The sequence below is a fragment of the Anopheles bellator genome, chromosome 1, assembly GCF_943735745.2.
Source record: "Anopheles bellator chromosome 1, idAnoBellAS_SP24_06.2, whole genome shotgun sequence".
Taxonomy (NCBI): Eukaryota; Metazoa; Arthropoda; class Insecta; order Diptera; family Culicidae; genus Anopheles; species Anopheles bellator.
In genome coordinates, this window is record NC_071285.1 from 51,815,533 (window position 1) to 51,836,971 (window position 21,439).

The following is a 21,439-nucleotide window of genomic DNA, read 5'->3' on the forward strand; positions in this document are numbered from 1 at the left end:
CGTGAGTGACAGTGCGACGACGACGACGACGATGAATAAATTTGCTGGCGGCTGGATTTCACGCCAAGGACATGGCCGTTGCCTCGCGCAAGACAATGCCAAAGTGGCACGCCCGAACGGGGACACACGAAGACGTATCTCGGACGGCTGCCCGTGGGCAACATTTTGTTGGACCGGCGAGCCGGCGATCCAATCCGGGAGGCTCCGGAAGCTGTCACTTCGCATCGATGGCGGAAATTTACAATCCATTTTGACACTGACGACCGGATGATGCCGTGTGGTTGCTGCAACATTGCAGTGGCCGGTCGGGTGACGATGCGCCCCGAGCTTCGGCCGTCGGAGAGTTAAGTGATTTTGGACCGCAGCGTCAATTGGAGTTGGCAAGTGAGCAATCGATACTAATCCGTGACAGCGAAACATGTTTCCGGGACGTATCAGAATCGCTTTGGGCATTAAACGGTGCACGATGGATGACTTTTTGTTGCCTTCTGCCGGATAGTATCGTTACTCTACTGAAAAAAAATCCTTGATACACATCTAAGGAAAGGGTTCCAAAGCTTCTCATTTCTTCTATCACGGCTCCACATCTTTATGTAGACGTCACAAATCACGACCTGTTTGGGGCCACAATGATCCTTAACCACGCCATCTTGTGACTTCAATCAGCTTCTGCCAAGTGCCCTTTGCGTGCCTTGCGCTCCGGAAAATCTCAGGACCATGGTGGACCTTCGAACCACGAAAGCTCGAGTTGTAATGCTCCTCTTCAAACCCGGACGTTGCGCGGTGTTGTCGGAAGGTAAACGCTGCCGTTTGGAATGGAAAGCACAAGACGGCAAGGATCTCTTGTGAGCAGTGTGTGCCGTGTGTCGCCGCCGCACTCGGGTGCCAAAAGTGGCAGAAAATTAAAATGCATCCGGCCGCAGAAGTGGCCCACGGTGAAATGCAAGGGGCCGGGTCCGCGCGTTGGTACACCGAAAGCGTTTCAATTAGATTAGACGCGCCGCAAGCAGAGCGCACACGAGTAGAGTGGCCCTTCCGAGTGGCCGCACGTCCTCGAGCCTGTTGCCCAGGGCCAAACATCGCCGGCCACTCCATCTCCATCAGCCGTAAATCAATGCAATTAAAATCGTTTAAAACGCTGCACTTTTCAGTGCATCCGGCCGACGTGGGCCATTGCGAGGAAAAAACAAGGAACCGTTTTGAACGGAAAGCATCATGAGTAGGGTGCGAAATCGCAAACTGTTTTTATGTTTTGTTTATTTACAAAAATTAGATTCTATTTTGGTGTTCATCGGCAACTCAACAGCCAACTTTCGCTTTTGCCGAAAATCAAGGGTTTCATAAAACGTCCCCAAATGCCGATTCAACCTAGAAGTTGGTTGCAAACCGCGACGAACGGAAAGAAATTGTAACCAACGATGTGCCGACTCCAACAAACGGCTCTACGGGGGAGCTACGGTACATTGTGGTCGTAAACGTCGACGAGGGCCTCGATAAATGGAAATTTATCATCACTTGCACCACCCGGACCGACCTGACCGTCCTTGCGAGTGGCCCTCGAATCACCGGCTCGAGGCATCGAGCATCGATAGATGATTTACTCGCAGGGCGAACGTAAACATGACGGGCTACCGGCACACACGGGAGCACTACGCGCACGCCAGGACCAGGTCCTCCTGCCCACGCCCTTTTTGCGGCTGGAATACCGGACCGGTCGCGCCCTTCCCGGTTCTCGGTCCGGGATGTTGCCGTCCGATGCACCGAACCAATCAATTAATGGAGAGTGGAAAATGTAATTGAAATAAACAATCACACCACACATACTCAGGAGCATGGTCCGATGGTCCGACGGAGGCAAAGGAACACGCAAAACCACAACCACCAACACGCGTTCGGGTCGGTCAGCTGGTGGAGGAAAAACTTACGGCCGCCCACAGAGCAGAGGCCAGTCTGTTCTTTTCGCATGCGACGCCCGCAAACCACAACCGTGTGCAGTGGTCCTTGATTCTAGGACCACAGCCGATCGGCTCACAAAGTCGCACAACGAAATCTGGGAGTAAATATTTGACGCACAAATTATCCTAATACTTCCCGTGGGCCGAAGCCTGTCTGACCAGCCCGGGTGGCTTATGCAAATCTATTGTTTAGTTTCCAACTTGTTTGGTGCGTTTTTCTTGTTTGAAGATAATATCGCCACACTTTCGTTTCTGGCGGGAAAACAGACGCGTCATTATTCGGGCCCCAGAAAACCAGGACTTCAGAAAACAGGCTCCTAACGGGAAGCGAAGTTCGCATCTGGTCCGGTTGTCGGAGAGCCGGGAGCGGATTAACACTTCGCCCCAATTTGCATCTCGGCAATCCCGCTTTAGGACATACTGTCTGAGTTACTTAATTAAACATGAATAGCTTCTGTTTGGCTCACTTCTGAGTTTCCCGAGCCCGAGCACGGCGAGTTCGGCAGCACGGGAACTGGAACTTCAACCACAAATCAATTTAATCCTTCCTTCGGTCGTAGAGGAAATCAAATCTCAACTCGCCGCAGCGCTTCCCTGTCGAACCGGTATCGTCGGCCCCGGGGTGTTCCTCCACGTCACAGTCAGGAGAAGGCGCGCTCCGGGCAAGAATGGCAGCTTCGGTTATTAGTGGCAAAGATGCCCTTCGGAATGGCTGCCAGGCTCGGTGGCGGTGGCGACTGACATACTAGGGAAGGGACCCGAAACCTCCATCGGCCTAGAAGGCGAACGACACCCGACACCCGACACCACCGAGGGCCACCAGACGGAGAATTATGCGAAGAATGTTCATCCTAAAATTAATAAAATTCCATCCTGATAACTCCCCACCCGAAAGCGGGCCCGCAGCGCGCGAGTAAACGAGGAATGTAATGCGACCGGAAAAATGCGGCGGTGGCCACAAAAAACGCACTCCACAAAAGGCATCCCATTTCGGGATCTTCCATCGCCGGCGGACCTCGGGGGATGGCGGGCTCACCATTAGCACTTCGCACTTCGCGAGTGACGAGGGGTTGATTTAAACGGGGAAGGGAACGCGGGAAGCAAAGTTTCCGGTTAACCCCAGAAAACCCCCTTTCGTTGATGAGCGGAACTGTTGTTGGTCAACGAGGGCGGAGCGCCGTTGCGGTGCGTATTAATTTCAGCAATTTCACGCGTAATATCTTCAAGTGGTTTTAAATTTGATTTGTGCGCTGTTGGCGGCGCGGTGTCTTCGGGCATTGTGATTGGCCCGAAGTAACGGGTTCCGGTATCGTCCCGGCCACGGCTGCGGTGCGAGTGACACGCGTTGATGAAGGTAGCCATCGGCTTGGCCCTCGCGAAAGAGGGTTAATGGTTGATTTAATTTTTGCTATGCTTCGCCGCGGGGACGGTTGATGAGTTGCCAAAGTGGCGGCGGGTGATAACCCGGAAAAAGAAAATGGCCTAATGAAGGGACCCTTCCGGATGACGCGAGCGACGACGTGAACACCTTTTTTTGCTACCGTGCGACGATTGTTTAGATTTTCCGTATCTTTGGTAGCAATTTTAAAGGACTTCCCGGGGGGCAAACTTTTTGATGAACCAATCAGCTTTGCGATCCTTGTGAGCTGACACCATGACCGAAGAATGCGCCAACCTAAGTGATTAAACGATTTTGTAATTGCTTTTTGATGAAGGTTCTACCCACCGACGAGGTTAGTTTTTGCAACGTTCGGTTAATTCAAGTGCAGCATTTTATTCTTTTTTTAAATCTGCGCAAACAACCTGGATCAGATCGTTGGTCGCTCGAAAAAGGGGCAATAATGTGTTTAGCTGTTTTAATTACATGTACGCATTTTTGTCATTTATTAATCATTCAGAAAGGCGCGTTAAACGATGTGAATCAACGACGATATCTTGCTTGAAGAATTTCAAAACGCAAACTTTGAATATACCAGGCCTAGAACTCAAAAATCGCGTCACCATAAACCTACCCAACCAAAATATGCGAATGTTGTGAAATATTATCATAACATAGTTCCTTATTTTTATCGAGCCTCTCTCACTTCAAATGGGCTGCATTTTCCTGTCTGTTTAAATATTAATTTAAGATACCGAAGAATCCATCAATTTACTACCAATCGAAACACTGCATGAGACAAACCCAACTTCAAATGCAACTCCGGATGCAACAAAGTGTTAAAATGCCCGGCAATTTAGTTTCACCTTCACGTGTCTCTTCGGTGTCCGCTGAAAGTTGATACCTCTTCACGGTTTTGTTGCGTCCGTCTTAAAGCTGACGACGCAAAAGAGAACCACCAGACAAGCTGGACGCACCCGTGGATCCGTTTCCTTCTTTGCCGTCGACCGACGTCGAGTGCATCACCCGAGCTCGGGATGATGAGAATTTTTCGCCCATCTTCACCGCACCGAAGCTGAGCTGGGTAGTCCACCATCATCAAGATCGCGTGAAGATGAAGATGGCACGCTCTGGATAGCTTGACAGACAGCGTTGACTGATGATGAGGTGTAGGATGGCTGTGGTCGTGTCGAGCCGGAGAGTGGCGAAAAAAAAGGATGATTGTGACAACAACTCCCGCGCCTTTCAATGCCGAGATGAAGGTGAATCATAATTTATGTACTCCTATAAAAATTCCACACCTTTCAGCGCTTCGGCAGTGCCGCGTCGCGGTGGTCTCTTTTCGCTCACTTCTTCGCCTCTCTCTCTCGTTAAAGTGTCATTTTTCCGGCACTGGGCCAATCCACCGCAAAATGGTTGGGTGGTATTTTTCGGCCCGAGGCCGAGGAAAATTGGAACTCACCGGTGGAGCTAAATTTGCACGCGGGAAGCTAATTTTAGGTCTAAGCGATTGACGCGAAGGTGCGAGAGTAGGAAGCCCGGACACGACGGCCAAAACAATGACGGTGGAAAACCCTCCGACGGGGGGTGCAGGGAAAATGCTCCACCCGCTCATGGCTGCATGGCCGGTCCTCGTCGTTTCGTTGGAATTGCGCTGAAAGATCGTGGCATCTTTCGACATCAAATGCAGCGGTGAAAATATCACTGGATGGCGCAGAGATAGAGGTGAAAAGCGAAGAGGCCTGCCTGTCGGAGTGTCGGGGAGGGGGCCGTGGAAAATTCGGCGTCGGGAAAAAGTGGCCATAATTCATTTGGTGGTTTGTAAACAGTGCCACGGTGCGCCGCAGCATGATGCAAACCGGCAGCCCGTAGATCCGTTTCTGGTTTCTGCCAAAATTTATATAAATGCCACCGCGCGCACTCACGCCCTGATGGATGGCTGTTGGTGGTGGTGTTGTTGTTGTTGTTGTGTGCCCTCGTACACTCCCGGGATCATTCACGCCACGCCAGTCACGCCCCCCAGAAAGCCTCAACCGGCTCACGATGGAGCTATTTAAGCCGAAGACGAAAGAATTTCGCTCCCAACGAGCGCTCCTGGCCATGAAAAAAGGGTGGGCCGGAACCAATTTGCCATTTCCATATCTTTCGCTCCCTCTCTCTGCCTGCCTCTCTCTCTCTCTCCTCGGTCGGTGGCACTCGTTGTTTGTTTGGACACGGTTTAGTGGACGACCTCCGCGTGGGGCGAGATGTTTGAGAATGTTTACTATCAAAAATGTTTTCGAAAATGTATCAAAGCGAGTGCCAGAGGGCCTTTCGCAACTCAGCACCGCCACAGGCAATCCGTCAGTCGTGGGCAGGATGGTGCAAGCGATGGCTCAAGAAATTAAATATGACGCCGGTCGACGAGGGGCCTCCCGTCGGGTCGCTCCCGGAACACGACCCACGTTGGTTTGCTTTTTCCGGTTCGAGACGTTTATTGATGTCCGCTTGTGCGGCTTGTGAAGTGTTGAAGAACGAAACAGACGAGAGTTTTAAGCCACAGCCAGGGACCAAATGCAATTCTTGGAAAACACAGATGAGAGATATACTGTGTCGTTTTCATAAGCTCGTTTAGGAAGGACCCAAACGTAAGAAGAGTTATCAAAACAATTCTCGAACACGTTTGTGTTGACGATGTGTGGTAGATGCTGTTCAGAGAAGAATTCACTAGAGTCGCCATCTAGAAGACAGGTTGGTTCGAACGCAATAACCTACCGTGTTACAATATGTGTTGGCTCCAACTTTTCGCTCACGAGCCGGTTGTCCTATAGGCATTAGGAATCTTGGGCCCTTTTCATGATTATGTCAGAGCCGAATTTTTACTTTCGTAAATTTTCTTCTAGTCCGGACCCACTAAGCGATATCGCCAGAACTTACAATCACGCTTCATCTGTTCTGAACTTGAACAATCCCAATGGTTTACATTAATTTCCTTGACACTTTCTCATTTGACGACGATCAGCCTTTAACCTTTAACAGTTAGCTCTACTTTATTATTACAAACCACACCGAATGAAATGTATTATTTAAAAAAGTACCTTCCAATGAGAGTAACACTATTTTTCCACTGAGCCAGCACCGGAAAACACTGTAAAATGAAATCCAAAAAAAGTGGACCAGAATTAGCCCACCACTGTGCCGGTACGAAAAAGTTTGTCCAAATCTTCGCTTGCGGTCGGATGGCCCTAACCCTGCCTGCCGGGGATGCCTAGACTACCGTTTATTCGATCGTAAATCGAGTAGAACAAGCGCGGGCGGTGGAAAAAACAACCTGCTACTATTCCCACGTGGTTATAAACCATTCGTCACGTCGCTCGTCGTCGTCGCCGTCGCCGTCGTCGCCGTCGTCGTTCGTTCGTTGGAAGGCAGGTCGAATTGGGCGTCTTCCTCAAGGAAGTTTCTTCCCATTTTTTCCGTTCCTTCCCGGGTATGTGAAAATGTTACCGAAAGGGAGGCTGAAAGGAAAGTTCAACCAGAAAACGGGGCTCAGTATAAAACGGAACGGTCGGGAAGGCGAAAGGCATAACCCTTCCATGTTGGTGGCCGCCAGAAAGGTACGGGAGTTCACACGAGACGCTTCGGTCGCCTGTCGAATCGTGTGCAGGACCAACCGTCCGTCGGAAGACTATTGACTGAAACCTGCTGCCTTTAACGCCTGCCACAGGACTCCACGGAGCGCGACTCAAGCGGGGCCGCGTTGTTCCGTTTCTCGGAAGGAGCGCATTTCGTTTTTTCCGAATATTCCCTTCGACGGGCAACGTCTCTTCCTGACGGGCCGGCGAAGGAATCCTCCCTTTCCGTGGCCAAGATGGGGTTGCCTTTTGATTCGGTCTACCGGCCGGGTGCCGTTCTGTCACGGTGTGTTGTGTGCTGGGAAAACAAAGTTTGATCATGCATGAACATTTCACGAAACATGAGCCAAGATAGCTTTGACGCTCCCCATTGTTGGGCGGGAAAGTTATTGGCAACACGGTCCCGCCGACAGAGTCCCCGGGAAACGAGTTGAGGTGTTGAAATTTATATGCATGTTGCTTTTCCCGCTGCACTTTACATACATGTTTATCTATTGGCGGATCATAGAAGTTTCGGTTCGGTTCGGTTTCGGTCTGTCGACCGTTTCCGTATCTCGCTCTTTGTGCGGTGCGCAATGGCAACCGCACGTCCGGGTCCGGCGAATGCCAGAACTGTCTGATGCAATCTTCGTGAAATCGACCAAGTTGTGGGTTGCAAAATTTATTAAGATGGTAACACTGGCACCAAGATGAAAGTATGTATGCATTTTCTATCTTGTTCTGCTGCTTGTTAAATATTCAAACGCCCTGGGAATACTATTTACACTTTAGAGTCGGAAAGTGTTGTGGTGCCCCAACAAGGACACTCAAATATTGGCATCGGTTTGAGGAAAATCGTGAGCCAAAATGTGTATCAATTTCATTAAAGTTCAACAAACCAATTAGATGCAGTTGGCCCAGAGTAATGCTAACATCTACGAATGGGTGCAACAGGCCACGGCCTCTGAAATGATTGAAACATGTTCCCGAGCTCGTGCCAACACCACAATCGGTTCTCGGCACATTTCATACAAACACATACACTTTCCCAGTCAAATGCCAGCCAAATTGAAATATTAAAACTATTAAAACCATCTCCAACCGCTCGGCGTCATGAGCGGCGGCGAGAAGCAACAAATATAAATTACTTCTTACTTTAATTCCTCGACATCAACTCCCCGGCAAACTTGTCCGCAGACCGCTGCACCGAGTCTGGGGTCCCGTTGGCCGTCCTTAACGATGAAGACGGTACCGATGACGACGACGCCGTCTGGGCCGTGAGCATCGTAGAAAAGGACCGTTCGTCGGTCGTGCAGAAGTTATCGTTTGCATTTTAACGTTCTTGCCGGCCCGGTCCTCGGCGGGTCTGGGTGCAAGTCCGCCGCATTCCAGCCAGCCGGTGAGATGTCCAAAGCGGGCTCCAGGCTGTGGCCGGGCTTTGGGCTGCTGCATTCCGAGACCGAGCTTGGTTCGTTCACTTCCAATCAAGCAATTGGAGAAATGACTTTTTTATTTCGTACCGAGGCACTCCTCCTGAATTTGCTTCCCATACATTCTTTCAGGCTCCGGGCGGGCCGGGCGGAACGGATACCTACATTTAACGGCCAAAGCACTTGCCGCACCGTAATCCGTTGCACTCCCGGTAGCCGAGCGGTATTTAATGTCGGGAATAATTCGTCTTTTCGGTTTTCGATGATGAAGTTCTGGGGTTAGTTCTCGGGGGGCGACCTACCTAAGAGTAAAGGCCGATCCAGCAGGGTGCGCTGTGGTCCATTTTGTAACGTCACTCACGACTAACTTTCACTTCCGTTTTGCTTTTTCCAGCCAAGCTACGCAAAAGGCACGTCAAGATGAAGATGTCAAAACTCTCCAATCAGACCAACTCGCAGGACCCGCAGGCGGTCAACTCGAGAGTTTTCGTCGGCAACCTGAATACATTTCAGTGCTCGAAAACGGACGTGGAGCGGATGTTCCAGCGCTACGGACGGCTGGCAGGTACGTTTTTGGCGGAGGCAAACTTTATTGGATCACCCAATCCGTGTTAGGCCAATCAATGGGCATGTTGGCGCAGGAAAAACGATTGGCGAAAGAAAGTCACAAAAGCTTAAAGGCTTCGGCCATTTATCGACCATCAATAATTTGTGCGTTTGATGTCACAGAATCCACTTTGGGCTCTCGTCGCGGACGTTTTCCTAGGTTGATCGATCCAAAGGCAAGAGAGGTTAGGGAGTTGGCGGTAGCGGATAGAACTGCAAACTACAAATGGTGTAATTGAATTTGCAGCGGTCTATTAGAGAAAGTTTTCTCGAGTGGCTCGAGTTACTGCAGTCTGTGCGGAAGGTTTCGCCCGTTGTTTCTGATAGCCGGCGGTCAGATTTTTTTCCCTGTTCAAGACAGAGAATGTAGCCACGATGAGAAAAGGGCCCAGAAAATGGGGAACAAATCGATGTTGCTAGACGGTCGGACCCAGCTAGCCGTGTCTTCGAGTGCCAATTCCACGTCAGCATCGCCGCCCCAGACCGGGGACCGTGTGGATAAGGAAGTGGAAAATCGTCTTAAGAAACTTAATTGTAAGCTCTTTCCAGTGGCCCTCGATGTTTCGTGTCAAACTTGGCCCGGTGTCGAATGGGTAGCTCACTTTCGTCCGGCGAGACCGGACTTCGTCGCCGTTCGACCTTTTGATCAACCCGCGCACGACGGGTAGTTACGGTTAAAGGCGGAAAATTGGACGCCATCCAGGCCCGGGTGCAGGGCGTAAAAATGCAAGCGGAACAACTTCCAAGAAATCAAACAACTATTAAAGTTCGATTGAACTCTCTAATGTTGAAGCGGCGAATGGAATCTTTTTTCAATCAGGTGTCTTTTAAGCTCAGCCAACGAAGTTATTTGATTCTAGGCGATCGGTAAAGCGTTCCAGATGTTTTAGCATTATACTAGCTTTGTTAGTTATTACATAAAAAGTGTAGAGCATTTGACAAGTACTCAAAATACTTTTTTACATTCATTGCCTTTCGAACTGCATTATTATTAAATTTATCTGATGTGCGCTAATTCAAATCATAATAGAGCAAAAAATGGTTACATTTAACTAGTTAATAATATTGTCCGCTTGTATTGCACGGCATAACTGTGGTGATTGTTTGGAAGTTGCTCAGCAGGCAATGGCATTTGAACAATAGAACTGCTCAGTTCAAGTAAAGTTATTCAGTGACATGTTCGACGCCCGCCAACAGTTACTTTCTGTAGCGGAATAATTACTATGCCGCACCGTGCCAGCATTAGCATCAGCATAAACCGTGGCCGCGGCTATGAATTGTGCATTTGCTGCTGAATCGCTGCAGTTCGCATAATGGGCGGTGGCTCCGGGCGGTGGTAGGTGATTTCACACCTTGTCAAACTGTCATGCACAACGCAACGGAAATGGCAATGCAGTTTGCACCCCGCACCGTTCGCTTCCCGGAACGCACCACCTTCACCGGGGTTGTAAATAAAAGTTTATTGCATGCTTTTAATTAGAAACTTTCTTAATAGTTTCTTCGCACAGCCACAGGCCGCGTGTTTCGATTGCCGTGAGATTTGTAGCCCTTTGGCGCGGTGAGTTTACTCTGCGTGCACTTGCCCCTCTCTCTCTCTCTCTCTCTCTCTCTCTCTACACATGTGTTTTCCGTCGTCGTAAATTGGGCCACGGGCAACCCAGCAACCGATTGGGCTTCGGGTTGTGTGAATGAAGGACGAACCGTAGGGCCGCGGACCGAGGTTTCGGTCGCCCGCTAAAGGCAACCAGCAAATAAAAAACCTGAAGAAAAATGGGAACTTGCGAAGGAAAACTTTATTCCCGGAACTCACGATCATTAGTCGCTGTGCCGGGGATGACGGTTCCGCGGCTGCCGCTGCTGCCTGCCCCACCCGTTGGTTGGTGGCAACAAAGTTTTCGACTAATTTCATGTTTACGTACCCAGGCTGCCGGGTGCCGCCGCCATCACCGCCACCGGCCACACAAAACAGTTTCGCAAGTTTTATCAATTTTTAATATCACTCAACGGGCTGCCGGGCCGAATCCAGCACCAACCAACCCGGTTGTCGTCGTTGCACGGATTTTTGTGCACCGCGCTTTTGATTGCTATTTTGCGCCTGCAATGCGACGCCCATTTGCAGCACGGAGTATTGGGGGAACACCCCAAATGGTTCCTCGTTAGTTTGGCTCGGCCGGATAAAGCCTCAAGTTGGCCGCCGGCTTTGCGTTGCCCTTTGGCAACGCAGTGCGCGCTGGGTTGCGCATATTCGCCCGCCGTTGATTGCGTCATTATGATGTCCAGCCCGCAACGGAGGCTTAACATAACGAAAGGTGCACGAAACAAGACGCACCGCTGCAGCCCCCGGGAGTCCTAATTCCCCACATGGCTGTGTGCAGTATTTTCGGTGCCACAGTGAAAGGAAAAAAGAGCAATAACAACCTTCTACACCCGTCTGCCAGGAGACAGATTACATTTTTCGAACACACCATTAGGGCTCCGGGGTGGCCAGGTGGTCGGATCACGGATCACCTGGACGCCGGAAGACCTGGCTCGAAACAATTCCCTCTTAACGAACTCGAGAGCCAGCGGGAGCCGAGCGTTCGATAATTCCATCCCGTGAAAACCAGTGAAATGCATCTCCGCCGCTGGCAGCATAGTAGCATTGCCCGGTCGATGACCAAAGCCATCGATCGAATTCCATGCTTTTTGTCTTCCCCACGACCGGGCAAGTGTGTGCCTGGGTGTGTGGGTGTAATTCAATCCGCTTGCGATGCGAATGGAAATTTTGATATCTATGCTCCGCGGTGCAGCATAGATACCGGGTGGGGCAGGTGAACAAAAAACATCGAACCGAAGCTCGCAAAAGAATGTAACTAATCCCACGTGAACCGAACATGGATTTAAGGCCCGGGCGTAGTGTCCGGGCAGCATGGCAGATGTAGAAATATCAATTTTCCAGTGATTACCCGGTATAGCCATACGCGTTGTGCTGATTGATTTTGCTAAAGGAAAAGTCATGCTCGGTTAATTTTTTATCAATTCCCGCTTTATTGTCCATTTCGGTACGAATGTTTCAACCTTCGGTGCCTTCAAAACGGGCTCCAAATAAAGTGTCTCACGAACGGGACCCGATGGAATCACACATTAATTATGCACCATCGAATCCAATATTCGAACCACACTGCACACACGATTCGGCGGACCAGCGGGTAATTATGACCGAGCGCGATGCACCTGCACGGTACACTTTTCCGGTATCACGATCCGTAATCCACTAAACCTCGGACATGTAAGGCAAACGTACCAAGAGCATAGGTTTTTTTTCTCTCTACCTCAACCCAACTGCCAAATGCCGGATAACTAAAGCGAGCAGTCCAGCATTCTTTGGCCGCGCCCCGAAAAACGCCAACCGGAAACAAATGCCAGTCCGATGCGTGTGTGGCGATGGGTCCGATTTTCAAGTCCACATAATCCTTTCTCTACGCCGGGCCCATAGAAACGTGAATTATTCACTCGATGAAATTGGACTTTTTTCGTGCCTGCTGCAGCTATCGACGATCGCTCTCGGCGAATCTCTGATTCCCGTATCATCATCGTCCCCACCGGCCCCCCCAGACAACAACATTGTCTCCCAGGACCCACGTTTTTTGTCGGTTCTTCTTGGTCTGTGCTACACTTGTTAAAAATGTATATCGCCCGCCGGTGGCCAGTGAAGAATTCGCCACATTCACCCACTTTTCACACCGACCACGCGGGAGAAAAATTCGGCCAAAGGATACGCGTGACCATCACCGCAACCGGTCCTTGCCAGCAGGACGCTTTACGCCGCAAGCGAAACGTTCGGCATTCGGCTCGGCTACATGGCCGATCCCTGGTTGATTCAGTTTTTTTCAGGATCGCTATCCGTCAACAGTTCGCCCAATTGCTACCGGCGAAATGTGCACAAAATGGTGCGTTAGTTTGTGTTTTTATGATTTTTTGCCCACCGCCGCCGGTGTTCGTTACAGTGTTTTGTGTGGAAATGGAGTGAAAACTTTTGCCGGGCTTCCACGGCCAGTTGTGAATATTGATCTTAAATATGCTTAAAGGCTCACATTGACGACCATTAACCAGAGTGCCGAGCGCACGGACAGGCTTACCGATGGGGAATTTAATGATTCATTTCTCTCTCTCTCTCTCTTTCTCTTCAAAAGGAATCTCCATGCACAAGGGATACGCGTTCGTGCAGTTTACGAATCCTTTCGACGCGCGGAACGCCTGCCACGGCGAGGATGGTCGAACGGTGCTCAGTCAAACGTTGGGTAAGTAAGCACGGGAAACGATCGAGCACTTGCAGGACATGCTTACAGCATAATGAATTATTTGAAACTAAACAAAAGAGCTGCGGCTGCGGTTTATCAAAAGCGCAATCAAACGCGTCACGCCTGTTAACTGATGCCAAGTGCATTATAAATTCAGCCACCGCAGCCCCGTGCAAGGATTGCAGTTTCCGTGCAGATTAAATGGCACTTTAAATGGCCGCTCTTCAACCGCTCCGTTGGCGGGAAACGCGAATTGACGGGTGGAACTCGCTAGTCATTTCCATAACACGCCCTGTGCGTAAAATTGTGCCATCGTTACGACAACTAAAAATGGATACATCATGTCATGATTGTTCACGGCGAGCGAACGATGGGCCACCCCATCATCAATCATGGGTGGGCAAATGATAACAAAAAAGCGTCGGAAAACTTTGACCGGCAGCACTGTCATACATAAATTATTTGATTCTCCATCAACTCGGCCCCAAACCCCGTGCGAAGGCTCGTCCAGCGGTCCAAAGTGCGTGCGTTGTGCTGTGTCACTTTCCGAAAGGCTTCTGCCCGGCCGGCCGATATGTTTAGTTGGACAAAGTCGGTTACCCTTCCGGTGGGGGGCTAGGCCACACACGGGGACATGCACGCACTTCAGTCACGAACGAGTGGGCGCCGTGGCCACTTAACCTGTTTCGCTCGCTGCCACTTTTCCACCAAATAACTCACGTTTGTTGAGCGTCGTTGTAGTGCACAGAGTACTAATACGTGGAAAATGGAAATGAATTTACTCGCAGATAATTTTGAAAGCATTGCACGAGAAATGTTATAAATTGTTCTTCTTTAAATAACTTGGTCAGCAATCCTCTCACTTGCGTATCGAGTAATCCTATTATTTGTTTATTTTCAACCATTTGAATTAAGGCTACATTCAACAAATAGTGGAATGTTTTATTAATGCTCTTGATGGTTGATTCATGTTCTCGCGCGGTTCACGCGATCCGGGAAGGATCTCAAAATAAGGATGAGCAAAGAAAAATGAGTACACCTTAAATAAACAAGAAGCTGCTAAACGCAGAATACTAGTCACAATAAAACGGCCCGGTCATAAATCTTTCAAACACGGATCCGCTCGCTGGTGGTCGACTTAGCCGCCCAGCAGCTGTTCTTGTTGGCCGAGGTCACTTTTCACTTTTCATCCGCATTCTCCGCGGGCCACGACCCTCCGCGAAGAAAGTGCCCCGTGTGCGGCATGCTGAGAGTTTGATTCATAGCTGGCGGCCACTCCCCACTGTGTCTGATGGCCACCTTCACCGGAGAACCCTTGGTGATCCGAATCGGACACCCCCGGGGGCGGGAATATCGATCAAACTTAATGATATGTCACGCGCGTGTCAGACGATTCGCAGGATAATTGCAATTGCACACGTCACAAAATTGCAACTTTTGCAACTTTGGCCGGGCTGCGGGCCTGGAGGACCCCTCCAACAGTTTGCCCAGATGTGCAGATCGGGCTGCAACTGCAATGAAATTATTAAGCAATTAAATTTGTGCCACCCTCGGTGTCACGTTCGAGAGCTCCATGCAGCGCAGGGACCCTTCGTGGTGGAAGTGTTCTAATTTTAAAGCATCACCAGATGCTCCCAGACATGCTCCCTTTCATGGGTGGTTCGGCCTTGCACACGAAGGTGGCACTCTGAGCCGTAATCGATACGCAATGCACTTATGCAACTGGGACATGGTGTTGGCCAGTAATAGATCGCCACATGGACTATGGAGGGTAGCAGGGCTGCGGAGAGCAGGAAGCGACTGATTGACAGGTGGAGCATGTTCCGCGTCTCGTAAGCAACTTCTTCGCCGTTATTAATACCTCCCGAGGTTCGATTGATTTGATTGGAGCGCATAAACGAGACCCAGAAATCGAAATAATTTACCGATTACTGTGCCCCACACAAATCAACTGTCCATTGCCCGCATCCTGACAGGCCGGACACCTAATTGGCTCGTTAAGATCGATCCTCTTCCTGCTTAACGCGAATTCGAAAAAAAAGAGATCAACCCACCCCAAATAGTTACACCTGCACAGTAGTTTAGCTTATTTAAATTAGATTCCTTTGGGGCCATTAACATTTATTGTCAATTAGTTTTTATAGACTAGTTCTCGGCGCGACAGCCACGCATCCCCGTGTCGACCGCAGTCCACGTGACCGGTCGAGCGCGCACTTTGATCAGCTGAACCGGGTCTCAAAATAGAACCGGCCACTTTAAATTTACCCCGAATCCTGAATTGCGGAATCCCACAAACCGGTTGCCATAGGTAGCTTCCCTGTCGCTTTCGTTCGGCCCAGGCCTCTCGCTCCCGCTTCCGTCACGTTTATCGCCACATAATGGCAGCCGTCTCGGGAAAGGTCGTCCCGATGGCACGTGGTTGTGCGATGCCCGCGTAATCAACTCGACCGACCTATGCTATTTGTTAGCTTTGTTTGTGATATTTTGACGTCCCGCCATCTGTTCTGTCTGTCGTCGGGTGAGTAATCCACCCAACAACGCATCCAGCTTCGGCCCAACCCAAAAGGACAACCACCAAAAAAAAAAAAAAAAAGATTGCTCCCCGATTTGAGGCGGCGTCTCTGAATCTGGTTAAGCGCGCGGTTAGTGTCGGGCAGTGTTTTGCGAGAGCATTGATGACATTAATAAACCGCGTCGACCACAGAGCATTTTGGCAGCGCGCAGTGGCCGAGCAGGGCTGTGGCCAGGGTCGATAAAAATAGTTGTTACGATGATCGTAGGAAAATTTATATTTCATGTATCGTAACATGTTGGACGCCTTTGCCTGGCGTACGAGCATTAGATTCTTAGACCTCATAGAAGAGGTGCGTAGGTTTTCGGGGCCACGGTGAGCTGATTCGCAGAACTCGGGGTGTTGGCTTCCGGCGGACCAAAGATGGCGTCATGGTGGCCGCCTGGTTTGCCAACTGACGCGCGAATGACAATTGAACTAATTATAATTAGCGAACAAACAAAAGCGCCACGTCAGCTCGGGTTAGTGTAGGAGCATCTAACCAACCTGGGTCGGGCGGCATTTGGCTAACTTGGGGCGGTGCTCATAACTTTACCAAACGGTCGGCAAATGGGGAACGGCCGACTACTGGCCGACTAGTGGGCAGACACTAAAATTAACCTTCCCCAAAAATGTCGCACGGTTAGCTCGCATTCGCATCGCAGTGATTCTCATTAACATTCCACGGGACTGTCGACCGGCCGCTTACTGACCCTTTCCGAACTATATTTACACTTTCTCTTTCTCGCTCTCGCTCTCTTCCTTTCTCTACAGACGTGAATATGGTTGCGGAACCGAAACCCCACCAGACCGGAAGAAAGCGACAAAACAAATCCAAAACGGGAAATGACTGGTAAGTTGTAGTCGCCGATTAATACGTTGCAATAAATTCCGAAAACTTCGTTCGTGTTCAGAGAACAAACGGCAAAAAGGGGCTTTCAACCAAAGAAATATCTAATCGCGTTTTGAATTATTAAAACTAAAAAAAATTATATAAATTGTTTAGTCTTTGGGTCTAATTTAGCAAATAATGTGTAAATGGCACACTTACGATTTGCCATAGTTGAAAAGTTCCCTGTGATCCTAATATGAATGGGTTCAAACCATGTGACCAAATGGTGGAGCAACTTTTGCTTCAAACTATACATGAACGAATTCTTCAAATGCCTTGTTGAGTTTATTGTTCCCAAACCATCAAGTTGATCACTGAACACCCTAATAATCTGCTCTTTTATCTTCTACCTCTTCTTGCAGGGACTATTACTACGATAGGTAAGTGTCCTCGCACGCATCCCGGTACTAGGACCGGGTGCTAACAGCCTCAACCAGCTGCTAAGTCGGCATCACTCATTCGCGCAGTAATCACTTTCACTCGCACTTGCCGCACGTCGTCGTCATCGCGTTTATGTTACACATGATTTAACTAATTGGCCGCTTTTATGGAGCGCGGCCGATGTTGGGGCGCTCCGACTGGTGCCCATTTCCAGCAGCTGCCGTCTGTCGGGCAGGATTCGCGAAGCATCCGTTATCTTAACTGCGAAAGATGAGCGTCGCCCTAAGCTCGGCGCGCGCGCGACAGAACGCGACAGAACACTTAATCGCCCCACGACGACGACGACGACGACGACCGGAAACACTAAAAGCAGCCGGAAAATCATTAACGCTCGCCACCCAATAACACTTCGCTGCCTGGTGCTGGTTAGGCGATGAGTTATCCACCGCCACAACCAGGACCAAGGAGCAAGGCACCTAACGGGTGCATGGGAGTGTAAAGCTGGAAAATGATGCCGTTAAAAATTCAAAATTCTGGCCGGTGGGAGAGAAAGTTTTCCGCACATTCCACACTTCATCTTTTTCCACACGACCTTAAATGGGGGAAAAAAAGGATGGCAATAAATGTTGAACACAGCAAAAAAAAACAGACCGGAAAGATGGCGCAGCGCAAGATGCCGCCAGAGAGCGCGTTAGGACGTGGGCGCGTAATGGATAAAAATATGTAAAGTCAAAAATGGTCTCACAACGGGTGGGGGGGGTAGCCGAAAGGATAACTACCTTAAAAATGGCGAAAGACCGCTTAACGCGTCCCGAGGCAACGCGGACACGGAAATCTGAGCCAATTCCGAGCCACGAACGGCAGAATGTTTCGCCGGCGTAAATGAGTCCGTAGTTCATGCCGGGCGAAAGGATGGTCAAAACGTTGTGGCGACTCCTTCCAAAAAACACACTGCTTGGCTCGTTAGTTGGGGTCTCCCGAGGTCCTTTCGGTAGAGTTTGTAGCCTCCGCCAGAATGGGGGTTGAAATGAAAGTTTAATCTTTTTATTGCACGCCGCTCGTTCATATTCATCGTTGTCTGGCTGGAGCCCATCACAGGAGAGGTCACATGTGGTGTGGTTGTCGAGTGGAGCACGGATCCCCGTGACCGCCCTTGAGGATGGTGAGCAAAATTATGCTGCTGCCCCACATCAAGCCACGTCCACGTCCGCTATCCTAACCCGAGGGCCACTTTATGCAGGTCAACCACATTGTTTACCATTTCGGAAAATCGGGCACGGGGAGTAGCGTGGCAACCTTCGCCATCGGACGACGGCGGCGATGACGCTGTTTTTCTGACTCCACCCCGGGCTGGGTGCTTCTTGTGTGGTCGCACAAATCCTCCTAACCAAAGTTAATCTTTGTGGTTATTAAAGCTTAAGCAAGTTTTTATTCACTTTCGTTGTCCGTCGCGGCCGACGTGAGATGAGATCCTGTCAGACGACCCTGGTCGAAACCGCCGGGTCGAGTCCGAACGGGACGTGCAGACATTGTTTATGGCGCTCGATTCTCGGTTCGCAGCATGCGAAACGTGACCGTGGCCAGCCACATGCAATTTCACAAGTTTTGATGAACTTCGCAATTACATTAAGCAAATTATCTAACCGGTTCCCGCGGGGTTCGGATCCACGGAACAATGGCACGGCTAGTGTGTAGTTGGACGCTAGCATTGAAAGAAGTAAAGGATTTTTGTACAATTAATATTTGTCCGTTCATAAATGGACCTTCAGGGGAATGTTACACAGTTTACCGAGCATTCTGTTTTTATTCCATTAAAGACCAATTAAAGTTCGTCTCTAAAACGGCGCGTGTTGTTCTTTCGCTTATCGTGCTACGAGAGCATGCAATCATTTGCCAAGCCATTAGGGAGGACCGACGCCTTCACCGTCGAAGGGTGATGAAATGTAGGACCTCCTCTATTTATTTTCCTTCAGTTCACTCGACCGGAAGTCCGGGTTGTCGTCCTCCTCCTTAGAAAACTTGGTCAAAACGACAGCGAACCGGAAAGTTGAAGGTTAAGTAAGCCTACAAACAAATTACACGCCCACTGGGGTTGTTCCTTCGGCACGCACAGCCCGGTTTCCGGTTGTGGCTACCAATCGCGCCGCCGAATTGAATCAAAAATCGAAAAGATAAACAATCAATTATTTATGAAACAAAAGCGAAATACTTGCGCACCGTAGAAACGGTGTGGTTTTTGTGGGGGGCCGATGGGGAATCGATCGGTTTCAACTGACGGTCCGTTTCCGGCGTGAGCCAGAACTCGGTCCAAGAACATTTCCGGATGAAACGATGACGGGCTGGGGGCTGGCCGATGAAAGTGGATGTCTGGCAGCAACAAGCGTTCTTTCGCGTAAGAAAGGAACCCCACGAACCTCGCGTTCGGATTTGACGAGCAACCGGATGCTGAGCTTCTCGCCCCGCGATAGAAAGGCCGCCCCGACCACCGAAACCGACGATAAGCCTCGTTTGTCCATAAATAAGTGAAATAACCCAATAAATCTTCTAATGTAATCTTTTAATAATGTTGATTTTAAAATTTATGAGATTTCCCGGCAGCGGGCCGCATCCCGGGGGGGGGGTGTCAACAGTGTGTGGTGGAGGCCCCGTTGTTCGGTGAGAGTGGCATAATTTTTCCCGACCAACCACGCCGCGCTGAGACTGCCGCTTGCCGCTCTGCCACGTGATTGGCGATGAATTTTTCATTAAGCCCGCGCGGTGAAATTACAGCGTGAATAAAAGAGGCAGGACGATCCGGGGGCGGCAGAAGAGCATAATCCGAATCCATTATGAGTCGGAAACCGATCGGATCGGGAAGCCAGATTTCGCAAGATATTGAGCCTCATGGCTTATTTATCGGATCGACGTAATCGGAAATCGGTATCGGACCAGATTGCCGTTGCCGCGTTCCGTGCAAACAAACACATATCAATCTTTTAGCGACGATTAGGTCGTATCGCATTATGTGGATTTATTCGTGCCGTTACCATCGAATGTCATTCGGGAGGCAGATTGGGGGTCCGGAATTCCTATCATAACGATTGACTTGAAACGCTCCAAACGCTTTAAGAGAATTGCATACTTTTAGGCGTTTTCGGCTTTAGATATTTTTGATGAGGATTTTCTATCACCTAGCGTCTTATCGAATAGATACTCCCCGTTCTGACCTGCTTTTGGTCTGTGGGTTTTCAATATTCAAAATATTAGTCATCCTTTGATGGCCATCAAAAAATTGCCTCCAAAGAAAGCACGTTTAGGGCGCCATTTAATCACCCGATGACGTTGCCGTTTGCTGCAGTCCGCCTGGACTGCAGCAATTATCGGGGCATAACCCTTCTCAACACCGTTTACAAAGTTCTCTCCCATATCCTGTGCCAGAGACTGAGGCCGCTGCAGGAGACCTTCGTCGGTGATTACCAATGCGGTTTCCGAGCGGGACGCTCCACTACGGACCAAATGTTCACCTTGCGACAGACCCTCGACAAATTTCGAGAATTCAACCTGCAGACCCACCATCTGTTTATAGACTTCAGGGCGGCGTACGATTCAGTTAAGAGGAATGAGTTATGGCAAATCATGCTAGAACACGGCTTCCCAACGAAGCTGATTAGACTGATCCGAGCCACCCTCGACGGTTCCACATCAAGCGTTAGGATTGCCGGTGAGATATCGGACAGTTTCGTGACGTTGGATGGGCTGAAGCAGGGTGATGGGCTGTCGAACCTGTTGTTCAACATCGCTCTAGAGGGTGCTGTGCGGCGGGCTGGCGTGCAGAGGAGTGGCACCATCATTACGAAGTCGCACATGCTCCTGGGCTTTGCGGATGATATCGACATCATCGGGATCAACCGTAGAGCTGTGGAGGAGGCCTTCGGACCTCTCAGGAGGGAAGCTGCGAGGATAGGGCTCACCATCAACTCTACCAAGACAAAATACATGGTGGCGGGTAGAGAGCGTGGTAGCCCGTCGGATGCTGGTGCTGAAGTGGTGTTGGATGGGGCGTCTTTTGAGGTAGTTGACGAGTTCGTTTACCTTGGTACCCTGGTGACATGCGACAACGAGGTTAGCCGCGAGATAAAAAGGCGGATAGCAGCCGCAAACAGGACCTTTTACGGATTACGTAATCAGCTGAGGTCCCGGAACCTGCAAGTCCGCACTAAACTTGCGATCTATAAGACGCTGATCCTCCCGGTGGCCCTCTATGGCCATGAAACATGGACGTTAAAAGAGGCTGACCGGAGGGCTCTTGGTGTTTTTGAGCGTAGGATTTTGCGTTCAATCCTTGGTGGCAAGCTGGAAAATGGTGAGTGGCGCAGACGCATGAATCATGAGGTGTA

At 50.0% G+C, this 21,439-nt stretch overlaps 1 protein-coding gene across 1 annotated transcript in view; it reads left to right on the forward strand.

The window, feature by feature from the left end:
* The window catches only part of LOC131205962 (uncharacterized), a 53,649-nt gene that overhangs the window by 17,506 nt on the left and 14,704 nt on the right, over positions 1-21,439 (forward strand). Inside the window, exons 2-5 of the mRNA XM_058198293.1 lie at positions 8,748-8,918; positions 13,132-13,239; positions 16,565-16,643; positions 17,045-17,062. Of these exons, the coding sequence (XP_058054276.1) occupies positions 8,774-8,918; positions 13,132-13,239; positions 16,565-16,643; positions 17,045-17,062 (350 nt within the window). The 5' untranslated portion in view covers positions 8,748-8,773. The remainder of the gene's footprint in view (positions 1-8,747; positions 8,919-13,131; positions 13,240-16,564; positions 16,644-17,044; positions 17,063-21,439) is intronic.